We start from the raw sequence: 19,160 nt of genomic DNA, 5'->3' as shown, positions 1-19,160 counted from the left end.
GCCAGCAGACCAGATAGTGGCCGTGGTAGTCGACGCCTGAACCAGGTAGGGCAGCGTTTGGGAAGCCCGGGGGCCGGAGCCCGCCGTCCCGCGTGCCACAGAGCGGCTCCGTTACAGCGCCGGGGGCGGGACCGGCCGGGGCCGCGACAGCGCGGAGCCTCCGCCGCCCGGCCCGGCCTCCGCCTCGCCCGGTGAGTCAGCGGGTGACCGGGCCGGGCCGGCCGCGCCTCCCGCGGGGCGGGTCGCGGCGCCGCTTCTTCTGCCCGCGGCGGTGGCGGCGGGGCCGTGCGCGGCGCGATGGCGGCGGGCAGCGGACGGCGGCGTCTCGCCGCGCCCTTCCTCCTCATCCTCATCCTCCTGCTCGCGCGGCCGCCCCTCGCGCGCTCCGGCGCTGCCCAGCGCCGCTGCTTCTGCCAGGTGGGACCGGGCAGCCCCCGGCTCGTCTCCGCGGCGGGAACGGGGCTTCCTCCCGCTCGGCTCGTTCCTGCGGGCCGGGCGCGCTCCCCGGCGCTTTCTGCCCCTCCGCAGCTGCCGGGATGGAGCTGAGGAGCTGCGGGCATCTCCGGGGAAACGCGCGCTCCGCATCTTGCAACGTGGCTTTGCAGCGGGAGAGGCAGGAGGGAAGCGGGCGCTGCGTCCAGCGCCGCGTTGTCCTCGCTGCTGCTTCGAAGGAAGGGTTTGCAAAGCCCGCTCTGGCCGTGCTGAGCGCCTGCGCCGCGTGCGTCTGCGTCGCGAGTGGAAAACGCAACGCGGTCGGGTGCTCGGCGCTGCGTCTCGCCTCGCTCCGCAGCGCTCAGCGCATCAAATAGCTCCGAAAGTGGCAGATGTGGTGATAAAGAAGCAGAAAGTGTGTTTTTCAGGCCTTTATCTCTATAGGATTTTTGCTTGTGTGTTTCCTGCAAGCGGCGAAGATAACGTCCTGACTGACAGAGTTCAAGGCAGAAATGCAGTGAAAGATAAGAAACCCTAAACACTAAATGAAACAGTGTTTTATCATATGGATGGCTTGCAGCTTTTCCCCCTAGGGCAGGAAGCGCTGGTGTTGTTTGCATATTTTTGGTTTGTTACAACACACTTCTTGTTTATGAAATAGCATATGCTTTGGCCTCGTTTTCAGCATAAGTGTTCAGGTTCAAGATTTTTTTTTCAGACTTTATTGCCTTTATGGGATCATGTTATGTAAGGCAGCATTTCTCAGCCTTAGTAACTGCTTACCCTTTTAAAAGTGCACCTGAGGGGCCACCCTCTCAGAAAAATACAAAAATAACCTGCTGGCCACCTTGTGCAGCATTGCCTTGGTGGTTCTTAATTTACCACCAAGTAAAACATAGGCTAAGCCTAAAGTGTTAAGTTTTACTGGCTTTTATTTGTGTACTTGAGGAAACCTGGATGTAGTGGGAGATTTGTTCCTGGGAACCATCTTTTGCTGTCTTGTGGGCTGGCAGATTAAGAAATCTTGACATAGGTAAAGTAAGAGCTTTGACTTGTTCTTTAGCTGCTTTAGCTGGTGAGGGCTGCTTTTGAGAGTCCCCGCTCCAGCTGTATTTCAGATGCTGGATTAACTAGGTTGTCGTTCTCAAACGTTTTTTTTCACTCGTCTGTCTGCGTTTCTACTGCTAAAAGCAACGTTTCACCTGCTTTGCTTGGACTGTTATATTAGCCTTTCCTTTGCTTGGAAACTGTTGCTATCCAGTCCTGAAACTTATATGAAGTGGCCATGTGTTGCTAAAAACACCTCACAGTTTCACGTGCTGCAGCTTCTTTGCGGTCTCTCCTTAGCACCAAATACATTTTGGTATCAGACTTCCCTGAACCTTCCAAGCAGCTTGTTCACCGCCCAGATATTTCTGTTTCCTAATGCCTTAATGCCTTAGTCAATGGTGAGTCCACCTTTTGTAGGGATTCCTAGTAATTATTGCTCATTTGCTGTTTATAGACTCATGAAGCTGCATGAAGGTTGTGTTGCAGGTGTCTGGCAGACTGGGATTTAAATCATGGGCTGAGAAACTAGGTTTCCGATCGGGCAAAAGGTTGTTTTTCCTCAGAGGTTGTTTCTGCAGCCAGTACTCTGTCATTAAAGATGAGTCTGGCCACTGAGAGTTACCCTGTGCTTCTCTGACCAGGCTTTCAAGCCACTCTTGCGTTCCTATTAAATTGGTGCTTACCCACGAAGAGCCTTCGAGGCAGGAATTCGTGTCCAGCACCGTTTGCTGTCGCTGCTGCCTGGCTCGGTCCTTGGGAGGCAGCTGCAGATGCCCCTTTGCGAGCAGATGCCGCCTGGTAGCGTTTCACCCTCCGTGGTATAACCTCATCCTGTGCTCAAAAACGCCTGATCCTCTGGGCAAAACACTGGGGCAGGGGGAGCACGTGGGCCAGCAGGTACTAACTATCTCCCGTGCAGGTGCTGGATGTGACCGGCCTCTCCTGGCTGCCAGCGACTTGCCCCTCTGGACAGGGGAGACCTGGTGCACTGGGTGCCACAAGGAGGAAGAGCCACAAATCGCTCATGCACAGCGACCGCGAGGAAGCAGAGATGGTTTCAGGAGGGGGCCGAGTGGCAGGGAAAGGCCCTGGTTTGCTGTTAGCCTAGGACTGGTGTTAGTCTGGGAAGCAGGTACAGGCTGAAACTCCTCCTCTCCCCACCCCATAGTGCCCACCCTGCCTGTGTCCCCTTCCTGCTGCACGTGGGAGCTGCACAAATGAGCCGGCCTTCCTTCCAGGCCAGCCGTGTGGGAGATGGTGACGTATGGGTGAAGAGAGGAGCCCGCTGTGAGAGAAAAGCCCCCCCAGCCCACTGCCCAGGGAGCGTTTGCGTGACAGGGAGGGCAGCAGAAAGAGCTGAGGGGACAAGAGCAACAGCACGGAGAACGGCCTGACAGGAGAGTTGTGCAGAGGGAAGGGAGCCGCCACGTTAGCCAGGGCCCGTGTGTGGCGGTGTTTCACCCCTCGGTTGTCCACCTTGTACCTATGTGCAAAGGGGTTGGGATGTTGGGACGTGTCACTGCGAACCGAACGCCCTCCTCGCTGCTTACTCAGCGCTCGCAGCCGCTCGTGTGCGTCTGTCCCGGCGCCTTCGCATCTCGTCCCGCTGGGCAAACCCAGCCCTGCCCGTTTGCCTCATGCCAGGTCTCACACCCCTCCCGGGCGGGGTGACATCCGCGGCTGCCGCTCAGCTCCCGGGTTTGCGGTGCCACCAAGCAGCTGGCACGGCCTTGGCATGCCACTGATCCGCGTTTCATCTTAAACAGCCGCCTTGGATATTGCAGACTGAAGATGGAGATAGATATTGTGGGGCAGGGACGGTTTTTCTTTTGTCTTTGAAGCATCACCTCTTGCAGGGCATCTGTTTGACGTGTGCTGAGGCTCAGCTGCTCCGTGGGCAGGAGATTGAGCACAAGCTGAGGCTGCGTGGGGGGCACAGGGAGCGTGTGCTGCGTGGCGTAATGGGGCAGGAAGGTTGGGCTGACAAGTGGCTACTGCCATGTGGTCTGATGTTGCCTCCTTGCTAGTGTCATGAAGTGGGTCGGTGTTGCTTGGTGGTGGCTTCAAGGAGCTTTGGTCAGGAGAATCAGCTCTTGATGCTGTTTTTTATACTCCTCTTAGAGGTGATTTTTGGTCTGCAGGGCATGCGCAGGCCTCTGAGTGCCACCAGCCCTGGCTGCATTTCCTTTTAGATTGTCACTAGCCACGTGGCTTAGCGAGCAGGCAGGGAGGGAGACCGGTAAAACCTTCTTGGCCATGTATGGCCTAGAGAGCTGTCCCACTTCTATGCAGGATTGGGCGCCCTTGAGGAGGAAGGTGCTTGACCCAACCTGAGCCAAGCGTGGCTCTTTCCCAGCCTTCCCCGTCGCCTCTGCTCCCGCAGGCACCTCTTCCCGGGGGCATCGTGACCCATCTCCCCAGCAGTGCAGCTGAGCAGGGGATGTTTGGAGTTCTCCAAGGGTGACTCCCATCTACTTCTGAATAATATAGGGGCATTTGCAGCCCTTGAGCCTTAATTATTCTTGGAGTGACGCTATGACGGATTGGTTCAGGCTTGAATCGGTTGCCTGGTACCAGCAGGCCTGGTACAAATGGTACTTGCCCCCTGTTTCAGTGTAGGGCGTGCTGGATGCTCTGACGTTCTCTCTTCCAGTGTGATTCCCTTCGAGTGACGTGTTTGTCTAACATGGAGATAGAGAGCAGCTGAAGATTATCTACAGATCTCATTGTAGGGCCCTTTTAGGCCAGCTGAGACACGGCCTAATCCATAGGCTGCCTTCCTCAAAGGATGCTGAGTCTCCAGGAATTTTTTTTTTTTTTTTTTTTTTTTTAATCTTGAACCGGCTTTGGGTTGGGTAAGTGGATTAGCAAGCTGCTTCTCTCTTTAAAGGGCTGATTCAGGCTAGTGGAAAGCTTAATTGCCACGCTGTTAATCTTTGGTTTCCTTACCTTGCAGAACACCGCGAAGTACAGTGCATGCAGGAGGATGAGGTGGTGGGCTTGGAAGCAAGCACAAGAAATAGCAGTGAGCACCCAAATCCCGGGGCTTTCACAAAAATTGTGTCTTTTTCGAGTGGAGGAGGACAATCCTGCCTACAGTGCTACATTTCCCCTTAGGTCAGGGCAGCTGAGCACAGACAAGTGCCAAGAGCCCTCGTGAAAAAAGAGGAGTTTACAAAGCAGTTTGGAGCAGTCCAGGCTTAGAGACTGATCCCTTCCTGTCCTGCCTAGGGTGGATGAAAGCCCAATATTTCTTTAAGGTGCTGGGTGTTTTATCCAGGCCGTCTTTTTGTCCCCCTCTGTGCTGAGAGGGCAAGTGCTTCATTCCTGCCTTCCTGCTCGGAAGGAGGGCAGGCAGTTTCCTCTCCTCGCTGTTACCCCACTTGTGTTTCAGGTGACACGTAGCTCCTGGTGAGATGTCACACACCTGGCTCTTTTTCTTTACTCTTTTTTGTAATTTTTATTTTCCTTACAGTTGGAGTAGGGGAAATCTTGCAATCCTGTGGGATTTTATTCCCTTTCCTGGGCCTGACCTGTAGAAAACCCTTAGATAAGTTGAGCGCTTTAGGCGTAAGAAAAAGGATCACTTAGAAACAGCCCAGCACCCTCTCAGATTCTGTGTATCCCCCAATCTGCCTTTCTGTCTCTGCCCCTCTGGGGGCGTTTTATGCCCCCAATTGGCAGTTAAACTGGAGCTGCCCAGGTTGATGTTTTCAGGCTTCTTCCACTTGCCTCTGCTTCCAGCTTGCTTTCTTGAGCATGGAAGGGTGGCAAGGATTAGCCATAGCGTGGAGCAAGCCGTTCCTGTGCTGTCTCCTCCCAGGATTTTGTGGGATTTCTGGAACAGAAGCAGCAAGAAGGTTTCCTGTCCTAAATTGCCGTGAACGGCTTATTCTTTGCTTTATAAATTGGCAGTGCTGATTAAGAACAACTACCTTGGTCTTAACCCCTCAATTTACCTGATAATGGAGGAGGACTACGTGCCCCACGTTGCATTGGCTTGTCAACATCCAGGAAAATCCTGGCAAATTGAGTGTGAATGAGTAATATCCTCGCTCTCTGGCTGGGGTGATTTCCCCAAGAGCTTGAGGGCGGGAGGGGAAGCAAAGCTATTTCTGTGTTGGGCAACTTCCTCTTCCAGCCCATAACCTACGTGTGGGAAAGCCAGAGCTCAGTTTGCTTTTGCTTTTTCTTTTTTTTTTTTTTTTTTTTTCTCCTCCCTCCTCTCTCTCCAGGGCTCGCGCGCGGCTTGCTGAGCTGTTCAGGGTGATGCAAGAAACCCTGGCTTTCAAAATCGCCTTTAGAACAAATGTTTTCTTGCCAGGCGGCTCTCTGGGGCCGGGGAGAAACTGTTGCAGTTGCTGCGGTTCCGATTAAATCAAGCAAATGGCTGCAGTGCAGCTGGTTGAAAACAAGGAGTTTCTTTGAGCCCTGCAATCTTTGTTGGCGCCGTTATTGCTTTATTGGTCCCTTTAGCAAGCTCTAGCTCTCACCTATGTGTTGTGCTGCCAGCAGGGACGTGCTAGATGAGAACGTGAGCAGGGACCTGGCTCCTTTCTCTTGTGACAGACAATATCCAGTATCTTGCGGGGCTCAGTCTTGGTACAAACATCTGTGGTTCTGTAATTGTATCAGATGTTTGGATGTGGCCAAGGCCTGGGGGATTTTCGGTTGCTTGTTTTGAATCTATGTAATGTCTCTGTGTAAGGAGCTCTCTACCAAAAAGGATGGAAGTGTTTGTGAGATGTCTGCTACTCGGGCTAAGAACACTCTAAAATATCAGTGTCTGTTAGAAGAATAATATTCCAGAATAAAACTGCTTCTCCCCAGTCTATAAGACAGTGAATACAGGACCGATCCTATCTGCGTGCATCCAAATAAATTCTCTGCCAATCCAGCACATTTGGGTTTAACGTTGCTTAATTTCAATTAAATTGAATGGATTGACCCTCTGGTAAAAGGAAAGAAGAGTCTGAATTGAAATGTTTTATTGTTCGTGATGTTAATAGGCACCACCTAACTAGTTCATGTTAACTTTGGTCATCTTATCCGCCAGGTTACTGGTTATTTAGATGACTGCACCTGTGACGTGGAAACTATTGATGCCTTCAACAACTACAAGCTTTTTCCTAGACTGAATGAACTTCTGGAAAGTGATTATTTTAGATACTACAAGGTATTTCTTTCATATGAGAATTATGTTTGTGTGTCTTTTTTTAATATCTCTAAAAGTTACTGCTGTTTTTTTTTTAAATCAGATATACCATTTTAATCCTCTTAGGAGTATGGTCAGCAAGTCCGACTTCTGTTATCGAGACAGTCTAAATGCGATGCCAGTTGCTTATAAAATAGACTTCTTAAAGAGTGTTCTTTTTTTTTTCTCTTAACAGTTCAAGCAGTAGGCCAATGAAATGCTTTTTTTTCTTTTTTTTTTCTTTTTATGCTGAGTGAGGACTCAGAAATGTTGATGGCAAGGATCAATATTGCATGACGAGAATGTCTGACAAATAAGCTAGACTTTTCCTGTCAAATTTAAGACACTAAGGTCAAGCAGACAAGGTAATTGCTATTACTGCCAGACTGCTGTCCATTCAGTGAGGTTACTTGTGTGCCTCTGCCTGGGTTTGCTTGTGTGTGGTGGGGCTGTGCAGCAGTATTTTCCTTGCTGGATGCAGGTGCTTCTCAGGCCTCTTGCCTGATCATGTCTGCAGACAAGACAAGTGTTTGCACTTCTTAAAGAACAGTTTTAAAAGCTCCCTGCTCCACTGCACTACAGAGCAGCACAAATCCATACAAAATCACCAGGGTAGAGCTGCCCCTCCCTGCTGCCTCTCAAACCTACAAAACCTTGCTAAGTGCTAGTCATTCTAGAACAACTGCACTGGCTACCAATTGACAGCAAAGCAAGCCCAAGGTACGTTCAATATTCCTTACAAAGAGTTATGCTGAGCTCAGGTGAGTGCTCTTAAACCCCAGCACCTTCAGCCATTACTTCTCAAACTTTAGGCAGATGTTGTGGGTAATGGAACCTGTTTGCTTTGTCTCTTTTTTTTTTTCTTGTATTTAATTTGAGTACTTTCTCACAGTAATATTCACCCTGCACAGCGACCCAGCCAAAGGCTATTCTGTGGGCCTAGAGCACCAGGCTAAGTCTTATCATAGATGAAACTTTTTAAAGAAACTAACATGCTGTCCCATGTTCCCATGGGACATCTCCCATGTTGAGATCTGAAAAACAGTATTAAGATTGATCTGAGTGCCATATGAATGGAAATGTCTGTATAAAAGTACCAGAGGAATCAGAGCAAAGATTTAAAGAACGGGTGATAATGAAGGATATGAGTGACAGCAATGAACTTGGTAAGTGCCAAAGGATTTGTTGTTCCCATGCTGCCCAGAAGGCTTGCACACCAAATCCAGAAAAAAAGGGTGATTTGACAGCAGAAGAGCTGTGCTGTGGCCATAGCAGGATGGCAGCAAGGTAACAGCCCATGAGATACCGGATTGGAGGCAGGCTGTAATCATAAGATGCCCAAAATGTGAAAACTGAGACAGTGAGTAGCAAAGGGACCAAAGCTTCCCAGAGAACGAAGTGAGCAATATTCTGAGGGCAAAGATTGCCACACAGTAACTGTTGTCTTCTAGAGGGTAAAAAAACAAATCTTGTACCACATGACTGACCAGAAGAATTTGTCATTGCCCAACAAGAAGAGCCTCAAGATAGGGTGAGGACTCAGGGCCAATGTGCCCTGTCTTCTGGATCACCAAAAATAGTCCTGGCCAGACCATATCTGGCGTAAGTGAACGAATGTTAGTGGCTGAAATCAGTTTTGTTTTAACATCACTTTCCTCTTGCACTTTCCCTTCCACAGTCTAAGTCCTCTCTGAGGATCTTGGTTATGTTTTGTCTGAGTTTTGCTAAGCGTTGTACCAAAACATTGAAGATAGGTGCTGTTGGTTTGGTGGTGTGGAGAAATGCGTAACAGTATAATGTGGTTTTTGTAGGTAAACTTAAAGAAACCCTGTCCTTTTTGGAATGACAACAGTCACTGTGGAATAAGAGACTGTGCTGTAAAACCTTGCCCATCTGTAAGTATAAAATCTATCCACTTACCTCTTTCTGTGTGCAGCTTTTGTGGACAAGAGGGGGGAAAAACAGGCAGATGAATGAATCCCCTGGGTTTTGTAGCTTTAGTAGAAGTGTGGCTCTGGAGCTTTCTTAGCAACAGTAGTAGCAATGCAGTAGTACTGGGGTCCTTGAGAAGAGCTGAAATACTAAATTCTTAAGGTTTAAAGGAAGTCTAAGCTTCGAGTAGCTGACCATGAATGCCAAAAATTTGTTCTGGTCCCTCTTTTATTTTGGACATCAATTAAATGATTTCTCAGGCGAATCCGCTGTGCTTACAAGAAGCACCTCTTGTGTGAATCGCCTGGGTACTCACTCTGTCAGCCTCTGGGCCACACTGCAATTTGCTTTTTTGGCTAATTAATGCCCTTGCAGATTTTCCAGCAGTCTCTGTAACATAAAATGGCTCTTTCAGGCCCTTCTGTTCTCTAGTACAAAAGCAGACACTCTTGTGTTTGCATCCTGGACAAAACACTAGAAATTTTGCCTGCACTGAACTGAACAAAAGCATCTTGGCTGGAGGAGTCTGTCTGAAAAAGGGGAGAGTGAGTGAATTAGAAATTGGTTGCTGGATTGATAGATGTAGCAAGAATGCCACCCAGCATTCTGGTTTTGTGGCTCAGTTACCAGCAACCAATTATCTTGCACTCTCAAGCCCTGTTTGCCACATATTTTCAATGTCACTATAGTTTATTTTCATGCATAATTTAAAGAATAATGCCTTGGAAGCAGATGTTTGTCCCCCACAGCTTGATAACCCCTTGATAATCTGATGTAGTGTTGTTTTTTGAACCAAGCAAAAAGCTATCTAAGATGATACAACATCTTGAAACAAGCTGGCACAGCTGGATGAAAATCTATCATTTGTTATATAAATTCTGTTGTGTTAGATCCATTTATACTCCTTCCCCCACCCCACCAAATCACCCCTCAAATGATTCTTTTATTTGCTAAATCTCCCGAAGATACCTACCATGGACTGAACATAGTGAGAGCTTTTAGTTTAGTTTTTAGTTTTTTGTTTTGTCTTTATTAAAATAACATCAAGTTTTGCTTAAGTACTTTTTTCATTAGAATAATTTTTTTGGTAATGTCTTATGTGACTGTTACAGTTATATTCATATTAGAAGACGTTTTAGCTAGAAGATACTCGGAATTTAAATGTACTTATTGCTGGAGTTTTGAGAGGAGTCCAATTACTGACTCTGGTTTTAATTATTTTCATTGGGGTCCATTTCTTTCTGAAAGCAATAAAAATAATGCTTTTTCCTTGTGGGTTCCTCCCTTCCAATTGCAGATATCACCATGTGGGTAAATTTTACCTCCCTGCACTCCTGCAGTGTAGAACCCCCTTTTTTTTTTTTTCTTTTCACCTTCCTATTGATGGAAGATGTGGAAGTTGAAGAGAACTTGCAGGCTGTTTGTCCTGTGCTGTATGGAGCTGGGAAGCCTGAAATAGGGGATGAAGTTGTAGAAGAGAAACTTTGGAATGACTTGTATCCAGACTGGGAGCTGCAATATCTGAAGAGAGGCATCTGGGCTCGTCCCAGGAAAACTTACATCACCTGAAGGCTGGATGCCAGACATCACTGATAGGAGAAATCTCCAGCTGCTCCAAGGTTTATACTGGCTTCCTTACTCCCATGCTGGAGTAAGCAAAACATAACCTGATGTAGCACCCAGGAAAGGTTGCTGACCTGTTTGGAAGAGGAGTCTTGCGAAAAATCAAAATAAAGCACTGGCAATGTTGCTTAATAGCAGTTTGTGGAGGAGCCAGAAATCAAATCAAAGTTGCAGCCGAGTGCTTTGAATTCTTCCCAACTTTTAGGAACTCCTCATATTTTAAGAGTTTAGACTAAAAAACCTCATCAGCCTTGCAAGTCACGTATACTCAATTCTGTCTTTCAGAATGAAGTCCCTGATGGAATCAGAGCTGGCAGTTACAAGGTATGTCAACATGCACAAAATAACACTGGTTATTGGACTTGTTTTGTGTCATTCCAGTTGTTAAAAAAGCTGTTGGAGACTGTTGCAAGTCCCTGCAATAATTGCCACAATTGCATGAGCTTCTAAATATCTGCAGAGATCTTGTGGAAGTACAGGATGAAATGAATCATAAAAGTGTTTCTGAGGCTTAGACTGTTTGGCATGTTAAAGGCAGAATTCTAACAATAATAAAGCTGCTTTATAATCCTCCCTCCCCACCCCCTGGCTTTTCACCACAGTATTCGGAAGAAGCCAATAACCTTGCTGAAGAATGTGAAGAAGCCGAGAGACTTGGAGCTGTTGACGGGTCTTTGAGGTTTGACTTCTTTTTCCACAATCCTTGTTGGCCTTGAAGGAAACCTCATATCAATGTCCTTTCCAATAGTCCTTTCCTGTGCTCTCTGCAGTGAGGAGACCCAGGCAGCTGTGGCTCGGTGGACGCGGCACGACGACTCTTCGGACAGCTTCTGCGAAGCGGATGGTAGGGGACCTGCTTGACGTGACAAATTTTGTAGTGCGATTTAAGCTCTTCAAATTCTCTGCAGAATTTCCAGGCCCATGTGTAACTCTAGCCAGCCTGCAGCATATATGGCCTCGTTACCCTCTCTTTCCATGTTTTGAAAATAGCAGGAGGTAAATGTTCCTGACAAAGCTTTGTTGCTGGTCAGGGTCCCCGCTGTAATGGGTTGGTGTGCAGAAATGCTGCAATATATGTGTCTTTTTGGAGAGAGACGAGCTGGTCTCTTTACAAGACTGTTCATGGTGTGAAAGGGTGACTGGGAAGGTGTCATTTTCCCTCGGAATCTTTGGCACTGACCCAGCACTCTCCTTTGCAGACATCCACTCTCCTGATGCAGAGTACGTGGACTTGCTGCTGAATCCTGAGCGCTACACTGGCTACAAAGGACCAGATGCCTGGAAAATCTGGAATAGCATCTACGAAGAAAATTGTTTCAAGTAGGTGCTTTGGGAGACAGGCTGCACTTGCCATCAGTTACTGACTTTGCAGAGGGACTGCACGTGTTTTGACTGCTCCATCAGTCCCCGTTCTGTGCTCCTTGCTGCAGTGGGTGCTCAGTGTGGGCTTTGGGCTTCTCCTGGCATTGCTGCACAGCACTGGTGGGCAAGAGATATGGAACTGTAGCCTCATTCTCCCCATTCACAGCAGTGCATCTGCAGCATCAAGTGTGTGGTATAATGTCTGCTACCAGTTGTTTAGACATGTGAATTTTCCTGATCACAGACACACCTCCATAGCTTTTTCTTTTGAGAACTACATTTGTCTCTGCCCTTTCCTGACTGAGCAACGTTAAAAGGCAGGAGTTTTTCTTAAATCTCCTTAGGCTGTGTGATTACTGGGAGGTAGTTTTCTGCACAGCAGAGACTTAGATAAGTTACTTGAATCATTTTTCTCTCTTAGGCCTCAAAGTATAAAAAGACCTTTGGCACCTGGTAGAGGTGAGTCATTTATTCATCTTGCTAAATCTCTTGGTAGTGTGCTCATGTGAGCTCCAGGAGCTATCTGAGCTGCTTCTCTGCTTCATGAGGAAATATGTCTTGGTTCTTGATCAAGCCTAGAATTTTATGGGTGATCTAAAGGGTGCTTTGAAGCTTGTCTTTCTGGCATTCATCATCTAGAAACAGAACCCGATTTGCTGCTTGTGGAAGAAATGGGAACTTTGGTGGGACTGGGAGCAGGACTAAGCCTTGAGTTCTCCCTGGATATGTGATTTCTGTGTTCAGCAGTGTTGGACGCATCCATGAAGGCCTGAAATAAGACCCTGCCCGGATCCTGTGTGGAAACCACTTAGTTAAGACAAACTCTGTGTTAGTGGCATTTAAGAACAGAGTGAAAGTAGGGAAGGGATTCGAAAGCAGGAGTTCTTGACCAAGTTGCAATGAGCTCCTGCATCTCCTGAAGCCCCTTTCTGCCTAAACACCTTGTACCTGCTGCCCTGTTCCCCTTTTGTTTGTCCTGAGCCCTTTGGTTTGACATGTCATGTTATTTATACCCAAGAGAAGCTTGTTCAAAACAGCTATCTGAAGACCAATGCAGCAGTGCCTTCTGGATTATCCCTGATTTTTGTTTTCCTACGCTGTGTAGGAGCTCTGCCCCATTCTTTGACCAACCCTTGTGCAAAGGGCAGTGCTGCAGGAGCAGCTCTGGTGAAGGGAGTATGCAATAGCAACTTCAGTATCCCTGCTTCCTTCTCTTGGTGACTCCAGTTGTTTGGTGCAAAATATAAAAGAAGTAGCATAGGTCTCTTGAGAGGACAGGGAAGGATTGGTATTTTGCAAATGAGGAAACAGGAGGACATAAAAATAGGTGGTGTGACCTAATATCTGTCAGAGTTGCTGCTAGTGACTGTATTTGCTGCAGCAAGTAGGGATGGAATAACCTGCTGGAGGTCATACAGGAGATCTATAGCAGAGCTGTAGGCAGTTACATTCTCTGTTCTAGCTTCAACTCTTACTTCCTTGGCAAATATTGATCCATCCTGTGCTAGGCAGGTTATTCAGGAGCGTTGCTTATCACTGCCTGAGGTTCGAGATGCTGTTTTGTGTGTTTACAATATTCCTAAACTTCCCTGGAGATACTTGTTCTCTTGTCAGAGCAGAATAACAAAGCGATCTTGATGCTGCTGCTTCAGTTTATTTTTGGTCATGTGTAATTTTTATCCCCTCTCTTCTCTCTCTCTCCTGTTCTCCTCGTGCTCTTCTCATCAGGAGATGATGGAGGTGAGTAGCACCCTGTTTGTTTTTCCTGATAATGGTAACAAATGCAGAGTCTTTATCATGGTCTGTCGTGAACTGCAGCATTTGTGTAGTGCACCCAGTTAGCAAAATCACCGCGCAGGCAAAATCAGAAGTAGTCTCGAAATTCTGCCCTTTTGAGGGCCTTATGGGGCTCCCTCGAAGCCCCTGTTGCTGAGGCCAGCCCGTCCTTGGGTGAATGTTTTAAGAAGCGTCTGCGGGTTTTTGGAGCCCAAGTCCCGTTTGAAAATCAATTATTGACTGTCCCGAGGCTTCAGGAACAAGACTTACTGTGCGCACCATTCTGGTGCGGCGGAAAAGCATCTTTCAAGGGCCTTAAATGTGGAGCTTTCCAAAGAACTGCAGTGCCAACAGCCTCTGGTCTCTGGCAGAAATTGAGTGCCTAATGGTCCCCTTCTAAAAGGGTGGCCGAAGTAGCTTAAACCAGTCATGATATTTTAAAGCCCTCCTGCTCTCACAGGCTGTTTCCCTCATGTGCTCATTTTCCTTTTGTTTCCAGGACGCACTTTTTACAACTGGCTGAAAGGTAAGGCTTTTTTTCCAAACTTGGTTGCTTCTTTCATGATGAATGCAAAACAGCCCGGGTGTGGGTGGGAATTATTTGTCACGCTCAAATGAGATTATATTTCTGTCTGACAGGCAGGAAAAGAAAATGCACGGTATACTTTCAACAGCTTGAAATGCCCGTTACTTTTTCAGATATCTGCGTGGAGAAACGAGCTTTCTACAGACTTATTTCTGGTCTCCATGCAAGCATCAACATTCATTTGAGTGCCAGGTATCTCTTGCAAGGTAAGTGCCACTTTCCGAGCTGACCCTCTGGTTTCAGCTGTAAATTGACACCAGACAGTTGACTTCTGTGGCTCAGCCCATTCCAGCAAAGTTTGGGCCTGTTTCTGTGCTCTTCTCCTCCTTCCCTTGGCACACAGGTAGCCACTGGTTGTATAAGGAAGTCAGGAATGCAGCTGCCACGTGGCGTTAGGTCTGCAAATGCTTGAGCTGTGCTCCTTACCTGGGCCTGCAGCTTTTATTCCTTTCAGTCTTCCTCCAAGCTTACTTTGGAGTGGGTTTCCACCTGCCTAGCTGCTTCTTTCTAGCCCATCTCTGGCAGTTCAGCAACAATCTCCCCTAGACTATGAGTGGTTTGGCTGGAATTTTCCAATATCCTTGAGGAGTTTCCATATACCGTTTTGTTTCCTTTGCATACCTTTGTCCACAGTTAGCTATCTGAAGTATTATCGTAGTTCTAAGTGGTACCTGTGGACAAAGCCTAGCAGCTTTATGCTGTTAAAGCTTACAAAAATCAAGAACAGGAGATATGCAAATTCCTACAGCTATCTCAAATTTATAAGTAATTCTGATTGAACTAAGTAATTAGATTCAAGTCTCTACAGACCCAAAGGCCTCACCTTGATGTCAGTTGACTATGTTAGACCCTTAGGAGATAGAATAACAAGAGAAATATCAAAGATCAGAGATGAATTGGAACTGCAAAAAGAGGTTATGAAATAAGCTTGGTTACAGATAGACAAGCAAAGATCCATGTTTTTCCTTATGTAGAATCAGATAGTTTCTGTTGGTGGAAGGCTGTAGAAAAGGGCCTCTCCTCCAATAAGATGTGCTCCTCTGTTCATCTCGCATCCATGCAGAGATTCCCATCTGTGGAGGCCATGCTAGAAAGCTTAGCTCCTCACACTGAGGATAAGGAGTCACAGCAGCTCGTCAGTGGCTGGTGTTGATGGCAGGAATGAAGAAACAAAAGGGCCTGGGACCTTCACAGCATGTTCAGTGCATCCATGCTGGCCTTTGAACTTGCAGAGAATTGCTGACCTCGCGCCAGCAGGTTCATAAAACTGCTCTCAGAAACAGTCCATGCAGCTGATGGAAAACCCTAGAACTGACTTAATTGTTATAACAGCCAATGTCTTTTTTTTAGCTTTTTCTTGTAAACATGAGTGTTTTAAACTAACTTCAATCTGTAAGACTTTTGTGTCCATTGGTTTTGTTAAAAAACGTGCCCCTCTCGACCCCTGAGAACGTGGGGAGAATGAGAGCACTATGACTGTTGTGAGTCACAGGCTTCCTTGGGACACAGACTTACATTTCATCATTTAGGTTGGGGCAATGGGATGAGATCAGCTAAAACTGTAACCATTCACCTTATTTCTGCGTTTTGCTCTCTCAGATACGTGGTCAGAGAAGAAATGGGGCCCCAACGTTACGGAGTTCCAGCAGAGATTCGACGAAGTCCTCACCAGAGGGGAAGGTCCCAGGAGACTCAAGAACCTGTATTTCCTCTACCTGATAGAGCTGCGGGCCCTGTCCAAAGCGTTGCCCTTCTTTGAGCGCCCAGGTTTCCAGCTCTACACAGGAAATAAAATTCATGATGCCGAGATCAAAACCCTGTTGCTGGAAATCCTCCATCTGGCCAAGTAAATATATCCAGTTCTGGGGAGAATGGCTCTTTCAACCTTGCTGTCTCTGTGCACATTTAACCTTTCACTTAAAGCACCTAGAAAGGCAGGTGCTGGGTTCTTTCTGGCAGTGGGATAACATGATGTGTGCAGCAGGGTAGTGCTGCTGAGAGTACATTGGTATCTGAATTCAAATTGCAAAACAAGGTAATTAAGCCCACAGTTTAATGGCTTAGACTGCCTTTTGATTTAGCAAAATTAAGTTTAATAACCACCTACATGTCAGCCTTGAAAATGGCTTTTGACTTGCCCATGGAATGGCAGTCATATTTTTGTCTGGAATAAATCCTAAACATTTTGGTAACAGAGATTTGGGCTGCTGGACAGAGTTTGGAGAAAGGGAATGCAGGATAGCAAACCAGATGTGAATGGCCGTCTCCTGAAGGAGTCTGCCTGACTCTATCCTGCCACTTTCCCCTGCCTTCAGTGCTTATGTCGGTTAGAAAACAGATTACAATTGCTTAGAAACCGTAGAACAACAGCTGAAAATCTCTCCAAGGTGAGATGTAAGCTAAAATGGAAAGCTCCTAAGAGATTGAAGAAACAGCTTACATTAAAAAAAGAAGGAAAGAAAGAAAGAAGGTGGTTAGGCATCTAATACCTATTGATTTCATCTGCATGCCTAAGCCGATACTTTTGTGGCTCTGGATTTAAGTGGTACAATCTTAGAAAGATAAAACTTTTTTCTTTTTCCCGTTCCATTTCAGGTCTTTCCCTCTGCATTTTGATGAAAAATCATTTTTTGCGGGGAATAAAAAAGAAGCTGCTAAACTCAAGGTAATTGCTCACCCCTTCCCTTTGGGGCACTTGCTGCTGAAAGAACATTCACACTTGTGTCTGGGATGATATTAGATCTGACAGGGACCTCAGTAAGCTCAAGGTACCAGGTGGGCTGTTTCCATTTCCTTTTGCTCCCAAATGCTCTGGGGACTGGTGAGAGGCTGCGGATCTCAGGGTGCACCCCAAGGAAGGTGGTGAGTTGCTTCCAAGGACCCCACTTCAGGAAGCCTTAGACTAACTCGGGCTGGCTGAACTCAGCCTGAGGGCTAGCATTAATGTATTATTGGATTTGTTTAGATTAATGCAGGGAAGATGTCCTAATTAGTGTGTTTAACCATGATCAACTTTAAATGTGTTTTTTCCCCTAGGAGGAATTTAGGCTACACTTTAAGAATATTTCTAGGATAATGGACTGTGTTGGCTGCTTCAAATGTCGCCTCTGGGGGAAGCTGCAGGTAAGTTTTGTCAGCAGTTCGGTGCACGCCGGGAAACCTCTCGTGTGATGGACTCTGGTGTGCAGATGCAGCAACTAGATGCTAATCAACTCCCATATAGAGATCAGAGCAGCTTCGGGTCTTCCCAAGCTCCCGTCAGCAGGAAGCAGGATGCTGATTCCAGCTCCTGCCTGGAGCAGCACGTTGCCTTTACAGCTGGGAACTGGGTTAGGGGTTTGGGCCCTGCGTGTGGTCCAAATATAGGCAGGAATCCTCCTCTGGGTGGTTCTGCTACCAAAATTAATGCAACTAAATAAAGTGTTGTGGCTCTGTCCTGCTGCTTCCCCGAACTGTGTGTTAAGTGAAATCCAAATCTTGTCCTGTTAAGATGATGTCAACAGGAACGGTTGCAAAGATGAAGGGAAGTTTAATTAAACTTGTGAGTCAGACTCTGGATGTCTCCCCTTTATTAAATGGCCTGTTTGTCCTAACACAGACCCAGGGCTTGGGGACAGCACTGAAGATCCTGTTTTCTGAAAACCTGATAGAGAAGATACCTGAAAGTGGCCCTTCCTATGGATTCCAGCTGACGAGACAAGAAATTGTTGCTTTATTTAACGCTTTTGGAAGGTTAGTTTCAGACTTTTCATTTTCTTCAGCTTTATATGTGCTGTACTCTTGCATCCCCTTTAAGCATAAACAGCTCAGTTTTGACTAGCAGTGTTGCTGTTAACTCCTGCTCTGATCATACCTGCTCATAAAGAAGCTGTCAGATGGTTTTAGGGCAGGGTGCAACAGTTGGAATATTTAAAACAACTGCTTTGTCATTCTTATTTCTATGAGGACCTCAAGCAAGTGCTCCCATGTCCTGGGAGTGCACCGTCCCCAGGCAAAGGTTGCTGTTCTTACCCATTCCTTGCTCAGTTTAACTCTCCCTTTGAGCTTACGGAAAGCCAGATGGAGAATCCTGGTAGAAGTGAAGGCAAAAAAGGCCTTTAGGCCCTCGGTGAGGAGTGCAGGACGCTCTGGTTATGCTTTTCCACTTCGTGGTGGTGGCAGCCCTGGAGTTTCTTGTGAGGTTGCTGCCCGTAATGAAGGGCAGTGGTCCTGCTTACATCCCACTTCAAACCTCTCGAATTCTCTCTTCTGCCGTGCGAGCCCCCACCTTTATGAGCATCCGTCAAATTTAGAAATACCTACAATACCCTTAACCATCCAAGGGTTTATTTTGGTTTGTTTTTCCCCTCCCTTGCTGCCCTCCTGAGCTCAGCTCTCCTTCAGAGCGGTCCAGCTCCTTCGCTCTGCCTTCACCTAGGCCCTGCTGACACAGCTGCAGACCCTGCAGCCGCTTTGAAGGGCTCTCTTAGAGGAAGCTGAGGGCTGAGAGAAGCAAAAAGCCTCTTTCTCCCTCGCCTGCCCCATGGAAGCCTTACCCTGGCTGAGCTCCTCTGTGCAAAAGAGTCTGCAAAACTTGGTTTTGAACACAGCTGAGCTCTTAAATAATTTACCTGATTCTTAAGTTCTCTCTTTCCAAGGGCCTACTAAATCTGTCCTTCATAGCAGTCCATTTTTTTGGATCTTTTTAAAGTAGGATGCGATGCATGTGTTGCTCTAATATTTTCCTATCTGTTTCCCTTGCACACAGGATTTCCACAAGTGTTAAGGAACTGGAAAACTTCAGGACCCTCTTAGGAAATATGCAGTGAAGTCACGTGAGAGAAAGACTTGAAGTTTTACTGTTCAGCTGCTTCAGTTCAGAACTGTTCAGGGCCGTTCAGAGCTGTCCTGGGTTCTATAAAAAGGGGCAAACACCACAGTTTTATCACACTCCAAAGACAACAAGGCCAAAATCACTGCTCGACCTCCCGTTGCCAACTGATTGTCTATAACCTGCTGATGCCAAATACTTTGTACCAAAAAAAAAAAATCTATTTTTTTTACAAAGCGCAGGGACTGCATGTAAAGTTTATTTTATATAGTGGAAGATTATTTGGGGTAACTTCTTTTAAATATTGCTATGTTGATGGCTGAGACATCTCTCTGCCTTCAGAAGCTGGAGCAAGGGCTAAAAATGTGATGCTGAATAAACTGGGGGATACAAAA

At 47.0% G+C, this 19,160-nt stretch overlaps 1 protein-coding gene across 1 annotated transcript; it reads left to right on the top strand.

Annotated features, from left to right (window-relative positions):
• Positions 1 to 289: 289 nt before the first annotated feature.
• On the top strand, positions 290 to 19,160 carry ERO1A (endoplasmic reticulum oxidoreductase 1 alpha). The gene is made up of 16 exons (XM_088538993.1): positions 290 to 417; positions 6,539 to 6,658; positions 8,488 to 8,571; positions 10,517 to 10,555; positions 10,834 to 10,910; positions 11,002 to 11,075; positions 11,431 to 11,551; positions 12,015 to 12,052; positions 13,322 to 13,333; positions 13,869 to 13,895; positions 14,069 to 14,161; positions 15,555 to 15,801; positions 16,551 to 16,620; positions 16,992 to 17,078; positions 17,554 to 17,687; positions 18,703 to 19,160. Exons 1-16 carry the CDS (start codon positions 298 to 300, stop codon positions 18,761 to 18,763), a joined length of 1,404 nt encoding a protein of 467 aa, XP_088395119.1. The 5' UTR covers positions 290 to 297; the 3' UTR covers positions 18,764 to 19,160.

The sequence above is a fragment of the Tinamus guttatus genome, unplaced genomic scaffold, assembly GCF_059628265.1.
Source record: "Tinamus guttatus ecotype Peru unplaced genomic scaffold, ASM5962826v1 Tinamus_guttatus_pri_ptg000048l, whole genome shotgun sequence".
Taxonomy (NCBI): domain Eukaryota; kingdom Metazoa; phylum Chordata; class Aves; order Tinamiformes; family Tinamidae; genus Tinamus; species Tinamus guttatus.
The sequence above is the reverse complement of the archived record's forward strand: the minus strand, read 5'-3'. Positions and strand labels throughout refer to the sequence as shown.

Excerpts from the sequence above, each read along its gene's own strand:
- ERO1A (XM_088538993.1), top strand. The coding sequence starts at position 298 with ATGGCGGCGGGCAGCGGACGGCGGCGTCTCGCCGCGCCCTTCCTCCTC. Across the intron at positions 6,659-8,487 it reads ATTATTTTAGATACTACAAG|GTAAACTTAAAGAAACCCTG; the intron begins GTATTTCTTTCA and ends TGGTTTTTGTAG. Across the intron at positions 10,556-10,833 it reads TCAGAGCTGGCAGTTACAAG|TATTCGGAAGAAGCCAATAA; the intron begins GTATGTCAACAT and ends TTTTCACCACAG.